General features: G+C 39.6%; 1 protein-coding gene across 1 annotated transcript in view; it reads left to right on the top strand.

Annotated features, from left to right (window-relative positions):
* Positions 1 to 10,695, top strand: part of rngtt (RNA guanylyltransferase and 5'-phosphatase) — an 81,483-nt gene extending 70,788 nt beyond the window's left edge. Inside the window, exons 15-16 of the mRNA XM_061705087.1 lie at positions 6,876 to 6,999; positions 10,246 to 10,695. Of these exons, the coding sequence (XP_061561071.1) occupies positions 6,876 to 6,999; positions 10,246 to 10,412 (291 nt within the window). The 3' untranslated portion in view covers positions 10,413 to 10,695. The remainder of the gene's footprint in view (positions 1 to 6,875; positions 7,000 to 10,245) is intronic.
* Positions 10,696 to 16,765: the final 6,070 nt, after the last annotated feature.

Genomic DNA, 16,765 nt, shown 5'->3' with positions numbered 1-16,765 from the left:
TGAATTTCACCGATATGTGGCCGATGAGTGTAGCTCATTAATCATTCATAATTTGAGAGTTGGCTGACGGACCTTGTCACCAGAACTGATGAAAAGAGCATTTTGTCATTGGACTACTTGTTTTTGATGAAGCTACGAGAGTCTGACAATGTCAACGTCACTTTCACCCTGCTGAAAATACCATTCATTGTTTTCTCTAATTGATTATTGTCTCACTTAGGCTGACTCCCTCATTTTTAAGCGATTGAGTAAATGTGTAATATGAGGACTTTAATCAACGGTCTGGGCTTTGTTAACCACAATAACCCTCTGTTACTGTCAAGTGTTTTTGTGTGTGTGTGTCCGTAGTAAGTAGGGCAAGCTAGCCAATACTGCATGTAACACAACCCAATTCAAACTTGAATATAGAGACTACGCTTTGTGGGCTAGTTTTTTACCTGTCCGTGTTGACAATCATATTAGGTGTGAATATTTTATGGTCCAGATATTAATATGTACATTTTACTGTAGGTCCTTGCTGTATATTTTCATTTCGTTGTTCCTTTAATATTGGAAATGAACCACTATACTGACCTCTGGGCCATCTGTGGGCATGAGACAACCAGTATTAGATTAGGTTTCCCTCTGTTCTATATTTCATATAGCTGTTTGTATGAAAATCCAAACACATTAGTTTTACGTTCTCTTGTGATTCAAACTTTTCAGGCTTGGTGTAATTGTGAGGTAAAAATACCAGATAACTCACAGGCACTTAAGATCATCACCTCCCTGTAGCTGAACTGTAGTCCTGTTTGCTGATTAATGCAAATTTGGAAGTGCATAGGAACAGGTGACGCCATACTGTCTTTCTCTTCCTAAGAGCATCTGTATACTAAAGCACAATATGTTGTGTTTTTCTCATCTGCTCACAAAGTAAATTGTAAATATGACAACACATGATTTTAGACAGCTGCAGATTGAGTGAATGTATCCTAATGAACAGCATATCTGTTCAACCAGGACCTATGTTCTGAATAGTCATTGCCTGGAACTGTTCACAGCAATGAGCAAATGTTGCTTATTTGTAGCATGTAACTCATTATTTTTGTAACTGCTATTGGATGATAGTATGCCTAATATGTGTATCTATTGATCCAATGGAGCTAATAAAGCAATTGCAGATGTTTCCGTGGGCATTAGCCCATCCAAGTCCATCCAAACTTGATGAATCGCTGGCGTAGCATGGCTTCTTGGATTACCTGGGCGTAGCTGAAATGGCATCTTTCAATGTAGATTGCAAAGAAGAACCTAAACATAATTGCACTAAAATAGCACTCTGTAAGATGTGCAGACCTCGGTCAAGGTTGAATCAGCCACGAGTGAAAATGAATTGATACTCCCCAACTTTAAGAGCTGCACCAAAATAGTCTTTGCTACAGTCAGACCTACATTTGTAGAAATCCTCTGTAATTTTGGCATAATATGGATTTTAAAAAACAACAACAACCCAACGGCAATTTGGTCAATACATTGAATTTGTGCTTGGCACAAGTAAACAGTGAATAGATTATTCCTTCCCAGACTCCTTGGGTCTAAACATTGCGCTGTAGACACCAACTACCCAATTAAGGGGCCAAGAAGGCACCAAATTTTTTTTTTGATGAACCTGATGCCCCCAAATGTATTGTAAATCAAGCCCATTCAAGCACACTAGTGATATTTATCAAGCCATGAACCATATTTGGTTCTCCAAGTGGATGTTCCAAATAAACCGTGTACAGGTCTCAAAATCAATAACTGTCATAAACATAAATCATTACACACCATTAGAATTAAATGTAATGCTAGCTATAACTATAAGTCACACAGGTAAAAGTTCTCCAGTAATTGTCAATAATCCTCTCTTTGAATTTCCCTGTCCAGTGACAGGCTTATAAAGTGAAACCCTGTGCTTAAGCGCTCCTCTGAAAATCATTGACTCTTGATTGTGCGGTAGAGCACCGTAACGCCAGCCCAACATTGTCAATTAGACCTTGTTAATGTGTTTGCTGTTGCATCTTTTTGCAATTAAGACTGTGAATGGTAAGGCGTAACTGGCTGTACCACTTAATCCCATCCCTTGTAAGAGTTTGAGATCATTGTTTATTAATTTTGAAGCTATTATGCTTATGTCAACATTGCTGACAAGCTATGTGGTTAGTAATGTGTTACAGCAATACACGGTTTTGTGGGTCGATGCCGGTTAAGGCAAGACTGTGTTCTCTTTTTTTACACTGAGAGCGAGTGACACTCTAATGAGTTCATCCAGAGTGAGAGGCACAGATAAAGTTGGGCTTGCAATGTGACAGGCAGGTGTTAACCTATGAAGCTGTCACAGTCTTGGTCGGAAGCTGAACAAGTATGTGATTTACTCAGAAGCATGCAGAATTGTTACCCACGATGCTGAAGGATTTCACAAAAATGACTGCATAGAAGTGTACATGTAGACTATTGTTTGTGCTGGAAAGTCAACGATAAAATGTTGAGAGAAATTTCCACATCAAGATTCAAGGCTAAGTAGTTCTATTTGGGTTTTATGAGTTGTTGGAAAACATTGAACAGAAATTGCCTGAAACTTAAAACACAACTGTAGCATCTTGTTGTGATAATTGTTTATTGTCTCTAAATCTGATCAGATATGGGATAATGTCACACAGTCCCAAGTCATTTATTTCTTGGGCAAGTCCATGTAATGGTTGTCACACATCAAGTCCTGTGATAAGTCAAGTCTCTACTCAAGTCACCTTATCAATGCACTCTTACATTCAATATCTGGTCTTAAAGAAAGAAGATCAATGTAGTAACATAAGTAGTAAATATTTGTAAATGTAAATATGTTCCTCACAACACACAAGCCTCTGTGAGTATCTGAGTAAGAAAGGAAGGAATAAGGACTGTTCAACAGGTTCTTCATTCAGCAGAGTCTACTATCGTTAGTAGAAATTCAACATAATATAGTAACTGTTATGAACTAAATTATCTAACCTTTATGTACTATATGTATAACACCTCAAGATTATGTACCCCAAGGCTAAACAATTCAGATGTTTACTGGGAAGGATGGGTCTTCAAATAACATACGAAATTTAATGTTGTAGTCTGGTTGTCCAATTTACCCATAGTTTAACAGCCCGAAAAGTCTGCACCCCTTTGCCGACATGACGATACAGTTTGATATGAGAGGGAATAATTCTCCGTTGTGAGGGTTTTGACTGATTGACAGGCTCATCCTCCAATCATGACACTGGCATTCCCAGTGCGCGCTAACATACCGTAACTAATTCATTTTATCTTCAAACCAAACTTATAGAATCAACAACAAAATCAAGTCTTTCAAGTCAAGTCTCAAGTGTTTACCTCCCAAGACCGAGTTAAGATTCAAATTGTTTTGTGCGTGGACTGCAGTAGTGCAACAGTAGATCCAAAATAATTTGCCTGCCAAGCTCTCCGATAACTAGTAGCTCACATGCGCCGCAATAATAGACAGATTTGGACAGATTAAGCACCAGGCGTTGATGAAAAAGTGGCAGCCAATATGTCACCCTACACCAGCAGGAAGAGACTTAGCCTGTAGCCTGCCTGTACTCCCCTTCACTTGTCTGCCAGCATGCTGTGCAGAGCTCTCGGAAAGCATCGTTGCCCGACAGATCCTGGGTTCTGTTTGACGTTTCTTCCTTAGAGGGAGTGTTTCCTTGCCGCCGTTCCTAAGTGCTTTCTCACGTGTGGGATTCTCTTGGTTTTTTGATATACATTAAGGTATATATAATGTTTGAGGGGTTTGGTTCTTGCCCCACTCAATGTGTGATATTGATATCACCGATGATATAACCCCATTAGCTGGCTTGACTTTGTGATTTTATCACTCCTCTAGATGTTTGTCCGCATAAATGTACAGTGTGTTGAGAAAATCAAATAATTGTGTTGGTGTGACGGATTCTGGGTTATAAAAAGCTTGTTTCCTCCAAGTGGTACGACGTGATTCAGTTTGGTGCAGTATGCATTTGTAGGGCTCCCAGAGTATTGTTGGGTCATCAGCCACAGTAGTCTGATGCGGTTTGCTCCTGTACGATGGAGCTTAATATACTGCTGGCCAATGATTAGTTGACATATTTTTCACTTCTGTGTTGGGGTGGGGTCATTATATGGTAAATTATAGGGCTAGGACGCGCCCTCTAAATCCCAATTCACTATTCATATGGACGGTAACAAATGACTTGAATCAAATCATTACTCTGTGTATCATTCCAAAATAATAGTCCAACAAAAGAAATTTTGTATTTGATTATTTGAAAGCTATCTATTGAACTGGATAGAGAGTACACTGGTGCATTCTGGCTGCCGCTTCTCCCTCCAGAAAAGTTTTTCTTTTACTTTTAAAATAGCTTACTTTAACCAGGATCCCTTGCAGTACCGTGGCCAAAGGTAGAACCTGGGTTGATTTTGCGCCTGTCAGTGCCGTGAAGCCTTGCTGCCTTGGACCAGCTTGCTTCCTTTCTAACTAGTCTCCTGCCTACCTAGCTACCGGGTTCTCTGCCACACTGTGTTGGATCAACTTGCCTCATTCATTCTGCCGCAATCGCCGTCCACCTCAGCAATGGCTTCTTCTCATTTTGAGAGATGCATCGCTGCCATGTTTATCAACTACGTCTTTCTCAAGACTCAATGGCTAAACTTATCAAATCTCCTCCTGTTCATATAAATTACGCATGTAACATAATGCAACCTGTAGCGGTAGTTCCCTAGTTGTGCATGTAAACGTACAGTATATGACTTGCCAACATGTGCTGCACCTACTATTAAGGCTTGTTTATTTGTGTCTAAACTGCACTTGATGGAACTTGGCTCTGTGGTCTGTGTTCTCCATCTTCCTCCGTCACACTCTTTCTTGCTTCCTGTGTGATATTTGTGGCGCCCCCGCTGTCAGGCCAGATGCCCCACACTCCAGGAAGGATGAAGCGCACGTAGAATTCTAGGATCTTGCCAAACTCCATTGCTTTCTTGGCTGTTGTTCTTTGCCTGACCTTTGCTGAATGCCAGTGTTCTTTGTGAACCTGGACAACATGCTGTGCGAAGGTCTTTGTTGGTATTGAGTTGAATCATTGCACATGAGCACTGTTTCCTTTGTGCACCAATATTTTAAGTAGGTGATCCTTGGTTACCATAGCAAAGACAAAGATACTTTTGTACGTATTTAGATTTGGCATGCCATCCAAAATATTTTCAAGCTGCAATTTTAAGGTAAAATGGCTGCGGGTTGATGATGTTTTCAAATCAAATATGAGAAAACAAGTCAGTGATCCAGATCGCAGCTCTCAGCCCCACATCATAGAGAACTCTGTTTGTTTGTTTGTTGTATTATTCCGCCGCACTAAATTGTGCCGCAACTGAGAAGTCTATTTCATTTGATTAAGCCTAAAAGACTGTCATGTAAAAACTGAGCAAAATCCCTCCATGGCAAGACGGCCTCTACATTACAGTAGCTTCATTTGTGCTTGGATTGTTTATGCAGGTTTAATAAAGAATAGCAGATGAAGTGGTATCATAAACTGAAATGTTCAATATTATCAACCTGCTCTGCAAGTGGAGGATAAGGTAGTTCAGAGGGAGATGACACATGACAGTGGCATTGACAGTGACGGGTCTAATTTAAATGGATGGAATGGATCCAGAAGTGAATCATGGGAGCCACTGTGTTTTTAGCCTGAGGTTGCATGAAAATAGAGGCGTATTGTGTGAAATTTTGTCTTGCATCTTCTCTGTCTCATAAATATAGTGGTAGATGTCCCTGGAATTGCTTTAGAGGTTATTTCTGGTCAGCTGGTCGAGCAGATACCATCTCACCTTCCCACAAATGCATCGTGTAGCCAGGCAACTGACTGGATGTTTTTTTCATGCGTCGGAGTGTTTGACCTCCATGATGGTGGGCCGAAGTCTTCATGGAGGTGGCGAACCCTGTCATCATAGCTGAGAATGTGACAATGCCTGTTGCACATTATTTCCTTATGCAGCTTTGAAGATTGCATTCTGAAGTGTTGAGTGTTACAAAATTTAATAAAATGTGACAGATAACACTAACAAAACATTGTAACATTTCATCTAAATTATGAGATGGACTCACTTTTTACACACAGTGCATTTTTATGACAGGAATTTAAGTTATCAGTTAGCCTTTTTATGTAAATGTATAGTTCGTCAAGTAGTGGCCTCCACTCTGATCGAGGCATTCCCCAATTAATTGCTGGATGCATCGTCCTCTGGAACAAATGAACGCTTCTCCCCAAATAGATGTCTTCTTTTTTTCTCCACGGGAAAGGGAACAAGTGGTGCCACTAGGTTGCTTTATTTACCTTTTTTGTAACCGACTTCTATATAAGGAATTACTGTATACATTTGAGGGTTTGAGTAGTAGTTTCTGTGATGAGACCTTATTAGCGATTAAAAACAAAATGCATATTTTTAAAAGAATGGTCTTTCTGAAATTCTCCTATAAATAATTGTCTCTAAAAGGCTAGAATTCTGATTTTTTTTTTTTAATGACAAGTACTATTCCCTACTGTATTGCAGCTGCAACCATGTGCACTCTTTGTTTCTCAAAGTTGAATATCAGCTGCCTGCGACAATATCTTTATTGTTAATGCATATTTAATGTGTTTTTAACACCACGGTCATTGCAGTTACTGAATTACATTTATTACATTCAGATGATGCCTTGTGTTCGAAGCCGTATGGCTCTCACGCTTGCAGAATGCAAACGTGGACTAATAAGTGTAATGGGCAATTATAACAATAGTATTCCGGCATTGTCCGCACTGACCTGTACAAGTAAAAAGCAACTGTGTCGTCTGTCGTATGTGCAGGCCACGAAAGAGCTCAAAATGTATGACAACAAGATCATCGAGTGCACCTTTGCCAACAACAGCTGGGTGTTCATGAGGCAGAGGATAGACAAGAGCTTCCCAAACTCCTACGAAACAGCAATGGGTGAGTCTTCCTTGTTCCCAGTTACCAGCTGTTTAGTAAAACAATAACTAGGGCAGCACGAAGAGAACACACCCCTAACTGGACATTCCTAAAAGTAAGTGAATGTCTGGTATATTTATGATAAAAATTATTTAAAGTTTGGCAAATCCATCATGGCACTCGGTCTGTTCTATATATCTATTACCAATCCTCAATATGTATTAACACAAATAATCTGTTCTCAATCACGGTATTTTAGTTCAACGTTTGTTCTTTAATTTGCCATTTTGTGAGAAAAATAGTGTACTGAAACAATATGAATATTTTGAAATGATTTATTTTGTTTATTATCAACGCTCAGCTCGAGTCCTCGTCAACTCCCACCACACACTAAAATACTTTAGTGTATTGGAGACACGTAGCTTGCATTGAAGTGCTGACTTTACCCGTTTACATACGCCAGTACCCACACAATAAGCGTAAGCAATAGAAAATGCATTTAAAGAATGACTTTATTGAAATGGATAAGAAAGCAAGACTTTTTGAGCTTTATGTCCTCAGGCTGTCTGGTGTGCTAATTTGAGGAGCCGCAGGCAAAACCAGCTTTTATCTGTATACTAGACCGATGGGGCTGCAGTTCTGCCCACATGATGTTGTCATGGGAAGGCCGAGAAAGCATTTACTTAGCTGTCACTACTTTTGTCAGGCTTTCAGATATCAAGAATGACATATTTTCATGCATTCATAGATTTTTTTAGACCCTTTTAAGGGTGCGTAATCATTTTATGGATACAATGATTACATTTCAAATTATGTAGAAGTAGTATAGTCATAGAAGTAATGAGAATGCATTTAAAATGTTATTCTCTAACAGTGAATAACATTTGCTGGCCACTGTAAAACTTGCACCACAACAATTTAAGTCCCAGAATGCATTGCAAGGGCTGGAGCTTTATTGCCTAGTTGCTTCTCACTGTCTTTGTTAACAGTGACACTCATTAGCACTTCTGATGTACTTTGTTTGAATCGAGGTAATTTGAGGCCACAAATCAGTGGTGAATCATGCAGGTTTTAAATACATATTGGTGTATAATTGCATCCTAAATTACCCAAAACATTGGTGAATGATAATTAGCTCAAGATGATTAGTCTCGTCTTGTCTGATAGCTATTAAAAGAAAACGCTTATCAGTTTGTAACAATGTGGCCCTCGATGGAGGCTCAGATTTCATGAACGTAACTACTCAAAATAAGGTATATTGTCATAAAAACCATGATTAATTCTGCATCAAACACTATTTACAACTGATCAACTGACTAAGCTCTTTTTCTGAAGTTGCATTGTGATGTTTGCCTTTTTTAAAAGGAAATGATAACTACTAATGGTGCCCTTACATCAAAATCCAGATTTTTCCAGTTTTATGCATATTATAGGTCAAAATGAGTCTGTGACATGGTTTGACAGCTATGCGGTTTGTCGATTTTATGCAAAAGGAAATAAACAGCACAAGGCTTGCAAACAACCAGGTCAGTTCTGTGTGTTTGTGATGTAGAAATCTCCTAATTATTCAAGTATCTGCGCACTTCTTGGTTTGTACCCACCCACTCAACTTAGCTAAACAGCAACACGGCATTTCCGGGTTTTAAGCGAGCAGGTCTCAGCCGTCACCAAGCCATACAAACAAAGTCTATAAAGCATACACGTATTTTACAACAGTAATTTATGGTGTAACAGTGGATGAAATAGTGAAGCTTGCAGTCATTCTTGCCAAAATGTCTGTGAGCGGTGAACGTAATGTTCAGGTGAATGGGAGCAGAGGACGAGCCTAAACCTCAAAATATCCCCCTCTTTTTTAATTTTCACACACATTCCGTTTAGCTCACGTTCCCTATTAGTGGGCCAATAATCTAATGCTTGGTTAATTGTTCTTCGCAATGATAGTAAGACATCAAAGGATTTGAATGTGATGTCACTCTGAACGCTTGGCCAACCTAAGCCACAAGACACCGTGATCTCGCCAAGGACCAAACGGAGCAAAGTTGTTTTCCAAATTTTAATTAGAACAACAGAGATCGAATCAGAACAAAGCTCATTTACGTATCGAATATTAGTGAGAAATCCGTCTGTCTCAAGTGCCAGGCAGAAAAGACAGATTAGAATAGCTTGGGAAAAGCCCATTTGAGGCATTTCCAACCCAAATTATCTTGCAAACCTGATGAAAGGACATTTAAAGATTATAAAAAAGAAAAGAAAAAAAATTGATGAAAAGGGACCTTTAATGATTATTTGTGCAAGGTACTGTTTGCTTAACATCAGGTCAGATCCTGGAATCGCCCTTGCGCGCAGTATCTTTAATTATTTTAGTAATTAACAAAATCAGACAGCACTTCCCTCATGGCCAAGTGAATTCGACAAAGATAATTGCTTTCTTAAAACCATCGGTTGCATCACCTGCATGTCAAGAGCACTGTGCACAAGACTTGCCATGTAACAGTTGGAGTGACAGTTTTGCCTCTTTTGTTGTTGTCCACAGATCAACAAGTGGTGCATTAATTTAAAGGCAGGAGCCAGTAAAAGTAATTGTTTGTTACTATTTTAAAGCATTCTGAATTGCAGGAATGTCTTACAAATGCTTGAGTTCCACTTTAATGTGCATGTTAGGTCCAAGGGTTTAGTGATAAAGAATGCCTCCTGTATGTTTTTTGTATTTGTTTTTTTATTGTTTTGTTTATTTTGAGAGGGAGAGTTCTTTAGTAATTCTTTAGTCACCAGCAGTAGAACAGGGGTTGGTTTCACCAAAAAACCCAGTTTCTGACATACTTGCACAGCGAACGAGCTTTTTGTAAAAAGAAACATATCAAGCAGAACAAACACTTTGACACAAATATGTTTTGTTTTTGTGACACTTCAAACTCTAAAACAACAAAAACAAGAATGAGAAAGGGCTTATGAGGGCAAAATAATAATTTATTTACAGATAGACAACTATGAAATGCGCTGTGAGCATCGCTGACTTATTGCATAGCTGAAGTTGAAAGTCAGTGACTTTTTATTACGGCTTTTGTCATTCACTCCATTTATCTTTTCTCACGATCGCAACACACACTTTCTACTACCTACCATGACAGTAAACGGTTGGATTCCAGATGACGAATATAAACATCCACAGCAGTGAATAAATTAATAACACCGCCCACACGGCTTCAGCAAGTGCTTCCTGTAGCCGCTCCTTGACGGTTGTTCCTCCCATCCCTTATCTTTTCCCAGCGGTGTGTAAAAGCATCCAGGAACCCGTCACCAAGAAAATCTTGTTGGAGTATGTGGACCGCTGTCCTCAAGCAGTCCAAGCCCAGACCCGCAAACACCAAAGAGACCCGGACTCTGAGCTAATGCCCCCTCCCCCTCCGAAGAGACCAAACCGGTCTTTCCAATAGACTCAAGTGAACCGCGTTGGGCCACTCTAGACTTTTCTACAGCTGCTGTCCATCCTCATCACCAGCCACCCCTGCCTGATGGAAAGTCATCCATATCCACCTGCAAATCTGTCCACGTCATTACATTCGACTTACCTTGTTAGATTCTTTATAGCTGTAATTGTTGGTGTTCTTATTAAAATAAACAAACAACAACCTTCATGCTGATTTTGAGTCTGAGCTATAAAAAGTCGATGGCTTGCCAATTTGTATTGGAGGAATAAACATCATCAGCAAAGCTTCATATCCTGTCCAATTGCTTTTAATTTTACACATTTAAAAAAAAAAAAAAAAAAAAAAAAAAAAAAACTTCTTCTAGTTGTCACTTTGGTTTTGCAACTGCAGGATTTTGTTTATTTTTAGATGAAAAGAAAAGAACGTGAAACAGATCCGGCTTGGATGTGAACACTCCAAGTCCACATGAAGCCCATCTGTAGATTTAAAGGCTACACGGATGGGGTGGGATGTAACACAGTGATGACACGTGCTCCAAAAACTGACAAGATTAGTGGAAAATCAAGCTGCTCGACAAAAAAAGAGGGTACGCTTTTATTGTGGCCATTTTAAATCCTGAAGTTTCCTCGTTTTACACAGATTTACAGTCCTAATGTGATGAGGTTGGGTGATACATTTGGCCATTGTTGATTTCTATAATACAATTGTACTATTTGTATTTGTTCACTGCAATGTAAAGTGATGGTTCATCAGTTTACCAAGAATAATTGTATTTTTTGTTCCCTTTGTTACATGACCTATTTTGCTCTTATGGTTCTCTGTATCTTGTACCTTTTTTTAAGTTGACTTCTAGAGTTGGTATGCATAGTACATGACATTGGAATGATAATGTATATTTTTTGTGTGGTAAGTCATGACAGTTTTCAATGAAAATACTTGAAAGTCAACCAACTCAAACTATTTCTATCTGCATCATTATTTGTCCTTGACTTAGATGTGTAGGAAATTGTCTTTGGTTTTGTAAGATACTTTTCATGATGCGTTATGAACAGGAAGTAAATCGCGACTGTTGGACTGCAAAGGACTTTTGTCTCCGTTTGCTTTTTTTTTTTTTTTTTCCCCTTTTCTTTTAACCATTGGGACATTGGACGTGGGCTGATGTGTTGAAGCGCCGCTATCAAGACTTCTGAACTGACTTAAAAGATGATGATGTCACTCGATGATGTCACACAGTGTTGTCACAACGAACGCTAATGCTGCCGGAAGTGTCGTATTAAGAAGACTAAATCTGGCCAGATGAATTGTGCCATAAAATTGATTCAGCGCAACCTCCCGTAGCTGATGTCATGTTGCCGTCTTTACACAGGAAATGATATGAGACTGCTTCAACGTGCAATTAATTAACAACACCACACAACTTTTTATACACGTGGTTTCAAGATTACAAGCACAATGAAGTATTTTGTGTAGCGGTGTAAGAATACATCATCACAAGAAGGCATACTCAGTTACCGTACTGACTCTTTTTCATTTGATTGTTTTGTATTTATGGCCTAGCAGTGTTTTCCATAATAATGTTACTCCTGTGTTATGGTAAGTGAAAACCAGTTTTAACTTACAGTACATAAAACTTATGCATGGGAACTAGGAATTACGAGGAACTAGTAAAGGAACTTTGTCGTAAACCGATGGTATTGGACAGCATTCCACCACAATGTGTACTAGGAGGCTATACAACCTTTGATTTATTTAGATTTTTAATATTGGTCCTCATAACACAAAATGGAATTCAGTTTTGACGTTTGGATTTTTCACCATCCGAAAGCCTTTTTATTTTAAGTGACATTTTGTCATAGTGTAACATAGTGCAGTTAATTTTCATCTAAGTGCCAAAATATGAAACTGTGACTGTGATAAATTCATTTCTTTCCGGTTCTGTCCTCGTCACTATTGCTGCCATCACTTGTACCGCTGTGAAAGGTATACTCGGGGTCTTCAGCTTACGACGGATTTTGTGGTCCCACAGCAGCAGCGTAACCTGAATTTGTATGTATATTTGTTAAGTCAGAATGTGCCATACTCAGCACTAACGCAATAGTAAAGTTATGATTACAGTAAGCCATAAATATGGAACCGTTAAATGAAAAACTGTAAATAGGGTTGTATCGGGTCATGCTTTCTCGTGTCGTTGCGCAAACTAGTCCAATGCGGAGATAAGCTCATTTAGACTTAGACCATATCATATAACAGTTACTATGTTATGTTGAATTTCTACTAACGATAGTAGACTCTGCTGAATGAAGAACCTGTTGAACAGTCCTTATTCCTTCCTTTCTTATTCAGATCCTCACAGAGGCTTGTGTGTTGTGAGGAACATATTTATCTCTCCCGTGCACTTTCACCCAGGGAGCTGATTTACTTGTCAGCTCTCATGCTGTATTTCAGCTGTCTTAACAAGAAATGAGGTCAGAGGCTACCTGATGTAGTCGATACGATTTGGAAAAATATTTTATATTTCTGTGTGAAGAAAAGTGTTAATGTGAGAGAGGATTGTGTTTGCAGAAATAGGTCTGAAATCTGTCTCGCCTGCACAGATGTTATTTTCTGTCTTTTGGGGGCAGAATGTTTATTTTGAGACCAGGTTGACACTGTTGGGTTAGTCACACAGTGTGGAGTATTGAGTCAATAAAGGTTAGTGCAGTGGAGCATAGAGAAGGCTGCAACTAAATCAAGTGTGTTTTAAGGTCCTGCCTGCGATTGCAAGAGGCGACTGTTGTAATAGCAGAGATGGTGGATGAGATGCACTCCCGAGGCGCTCTGCCCCCTTCGACACTGCACGGGTGTGGGTGAAGTAATTTAATTAAAAACTGAGGACCGGGGTTCAATCCCCGGCCCCGCCTGTGTGGCGTTTGCATGTTCTCCCCGTGCCTGCGTGGGTTTTCTCCGGGCAATCCGGTTTTCCCAAAAACATGCATGGTAGGTTAATTGAGGACACTAAATTGCCCGTAGGTGTGAATGTGAGTGCGAATGGTTGTTTGTTTATATGTGCCCTGTGATTGGCTGGCAACCAGTTCAGGGTGTATGCCGCCTCCTGCCCGGTGATAGATGGGATAAGCTCCAGCATGCCCGCGACCCTACTGAGGAGAAACGGCTCAGAAAATGGATGGATGGATAAAGTAATTTAATTACAGCAAGTTAGCACCCATTATTTCTGTCATGTAATGTCGGTTTGACCTGACTGATTAGAATACACGATCTGACTAGTGCAGTGATTTCCAACCTTTATGGAGCCAAGGGACATATTTTACAATTGAAAAATCTCACGGAACACCAACAAACAAAGAGTGGATACATTAATTACTGTCCTACCAACTTCCTGCCATCTAATAGAAGACCATTTATCATTTGTTCTGTCTGTCACTATGCCTCACTGGCAGAAATAGATGAACAAAGATACATTATTGTAAATATAATTTTTTTTTTAGCAATTAAGTGCACAAGTCCATTTATCCATTTTCAGAGCCGCTTCTCCTCACTAGGAGTGCTGGAGCCTATCCCAGCTATCAACGGGCAGGAGGCGGGGTACACCCTGCACTGGTTGCCAGCTATTCGCAGTCACTGCACAAGTATATACAGTAAATGAACAGGTCATTTAAATAGACACATTCCTCCATCTTGCGATCAGATCGGTTATCGTTTTTTTCAACTCGCTGATCGGCCCCAAAAAATCCTGATCGTGTAAAGCCTAAAATGAATTGTGCCTCAGACAACTTGGCACCACTGCTTTTATCTAAATTTTATTCTATCTTAAAGTCCCTCTCCGCAATCTAGCTGTCAGGTATGACTTACTGAAAAAACCCACTGCCGCCCCCTCGCTCTTCTGCCTTTCTCTTAAATTCTTCTTTCACCTATTGCCAACTGAGGGCTTGATGGGTTATTCTCCCTCAATGGGAAACTAATCCCCACTTTCTAAAAGATTGGGCTTGCATCTTGTGCTAAAGCATAAGGGTCCCTACAAGTCTGCAAAACAAACAAACAAACAAACGAGGGAGAAGCAGAAAGATTTGCATTAACATGGCATGGTTTTCTCCCTGATTGTGAGTCCTTGGACGTGCAGGAGGCGAGCGGCTGCGATGCGAACTTGTCAACACACCACATGAGCGCCTGTGGTGCCGTCGACGACATGAGGCTCGGCGTTCTCTCGGCTGGGGAAGCTCATATTAAATCATCGTAGGCCTTTCTCGCTGCAATATTATCTGCATCTTCAATGAGCTATTCATGTGTTGCTCTTCATTTGCAGTCATCTCTCAGTAAAATAGCACTTTGTGTCCTTTATCAGGTGGCTTGTAACTTATGTATTATCACATATTGGTCCTCACAGTCCCATTTGAGGGTAACTGATAATGCCGCTGATGTTTCCATAGAAAGGGAGGGCGGGGAACAATTAGGAGGCGGTGGTTTGTGGTTTTTCTGCATCATTTGCAGCATTGTTTCCATGGATATGTTAATGTTCTGTTTGGTCTCACAGCTTTAAATGCACTTTTTTTTTTTTTTGTATTGCAAATAATGGCACACAAAATGACGGGCTGCTGTGGCGCACTGCTGTGCCGTAGAGAGATCTCTGGGGTGCTACGGGAAATGATCGAATTTCACTTAAATTGTTAGAACATTACTATTTATTAATTACATATATATCTTTGTTCCTCTATCTATGCCAGCGACATATAGTGACGTAGCTAGTCATTCAGGGGCTCAAGGCAAACCCAGAAATGGGGGCCTCCACATGTAACTAAATGCATTTCCTCAATTACAGTAATTTAGTTCAATGTTGACGAAAGGTGCGCATGTATGTTAAGCCACTTTGTTGTGCTTTTGAAATCCGTTACTAATAGTTTAAGTTACTAGTTACATGAGCATTTTTATATTCCCCGTCAAGAGAATTTTTATCACCAAAGACTGAATAATGTTAACTGAATTTGAGAAAGTGGTTTGGGGATTATTATCTAACAAGTAAATGATTTCAACACTTTTATTGTAAGTCATAAGAAAGTTAATCAACATTTAATATAGTTTACCATTTCGAGAGCTTTAATATTATGACTCAGGTCTTTGAGATGAAAAGCATGACCCGTGCTTTTCCACTTCTTCGATACTGGATTCTCCTCGGTTAACACTGACTGTCGTAGTCGTCGTAGGGCATCTGGCCCTTGCTGTTGTCAGTTACGCACATTTGTCATTGTGAAAAAGGTTGAAACGTTTCATAGTTTTGATGAAAACTGTTCATTTTCCACTCGCTTTCTCCTTTTCTTTGCTCCACTGGGATGACACGCTTCCTAGTCACAAGTGCGCCACAAATTTTTTTTGCAGCAGTCCTCATGAATCAAGTCTGCACATGTACACTTAGACGATGGAGTAGTCCATTGGGGAGGAAAGGCTGGGGTGTTGGGTTTGAAATTGAAACAGTAAGGCTAGATAACGCATCGGAATATTTTTAAGCGCGTAAATTAAGTTTAAAACGACAAATTGCTTTCAATGGAATAAGATTGTAGTAATGTTTTTTTATGAGACTTTTGGGCGGGGGCCTGGACACTTCGGGGGCCCGAGCAACTGCCTGTTTGGCTCATGGTAAGTGCGGCCCTGAGCAGAACAATTAAATGCTATTCCATTAGCTGGCAGAAGATACAATAAACCGCTGTGTCCACCTTTTGCTATTTAGATAACAAAATAAGTCATGGCTTACTGTGAGTATATCAGCTTTGTGTTCAATTAAACAGGCCCAGATTTCACGATGACGAGACGAGATAGTTATTTACATTTTATACTTATTGTGATATTTTTGTTTGGCGGTGTGCCGTAAGATTTTTCGAATTTAAAATGGGTGCCTTTGCTTAATAACGGTTGGGAAACGCTGGTTTAGACATTTTGTTAATGAAGAGCAGACTCACTCAAACATTTAATATTGTTGAAGTGAGAAAAGTGCAACACGTTAATCATATTACGCTATGTTCAGTTACAGTTGAACCTCCCAAGTCAAGATTTAGAGGTCAACCAAAATGTTCTGAACAACGTGTCTTAACGTGAACGTGTCATAATTCGTAAAGCGGGCCAAGACTTCACCTCAGTAGGTGTGTTTTACTTGTATTTTTTATGCTGCCGCAGAAGGGTACCAGTGATTGAAAAGAGATAACCATCCATTAGTATTCTGTATTGTTTGTATTTTTTAACCTTGCATTGCAACAATGTTGCGTACGTGTTTTTTTTTTATGGCAGTCGATGGCCAATAAAGGCTTTAAGAAGTTCTTGTACAACACTTACTCATTCCAACAGTTCCTATTAAAAGCCCCACTAGGTGACTGTAC

This window comes from Phycodurus eques, chromosome 18, assembly GCF_024500275.1.
Source record: "Phycodurus eques isolate BA_2022a chromosome 18, UOR_Pequ_1.1, whole genome shotgun sequence".
NCBI lineage: Eukaryota > Metazoa > Chordata > Actinopteri > Syngnathiformes > Syngnathidae > Phycodurus > Phycodurus eques.
This window is presented reverse-complemented; position numbering and strand designations above follow the sequence as displayed.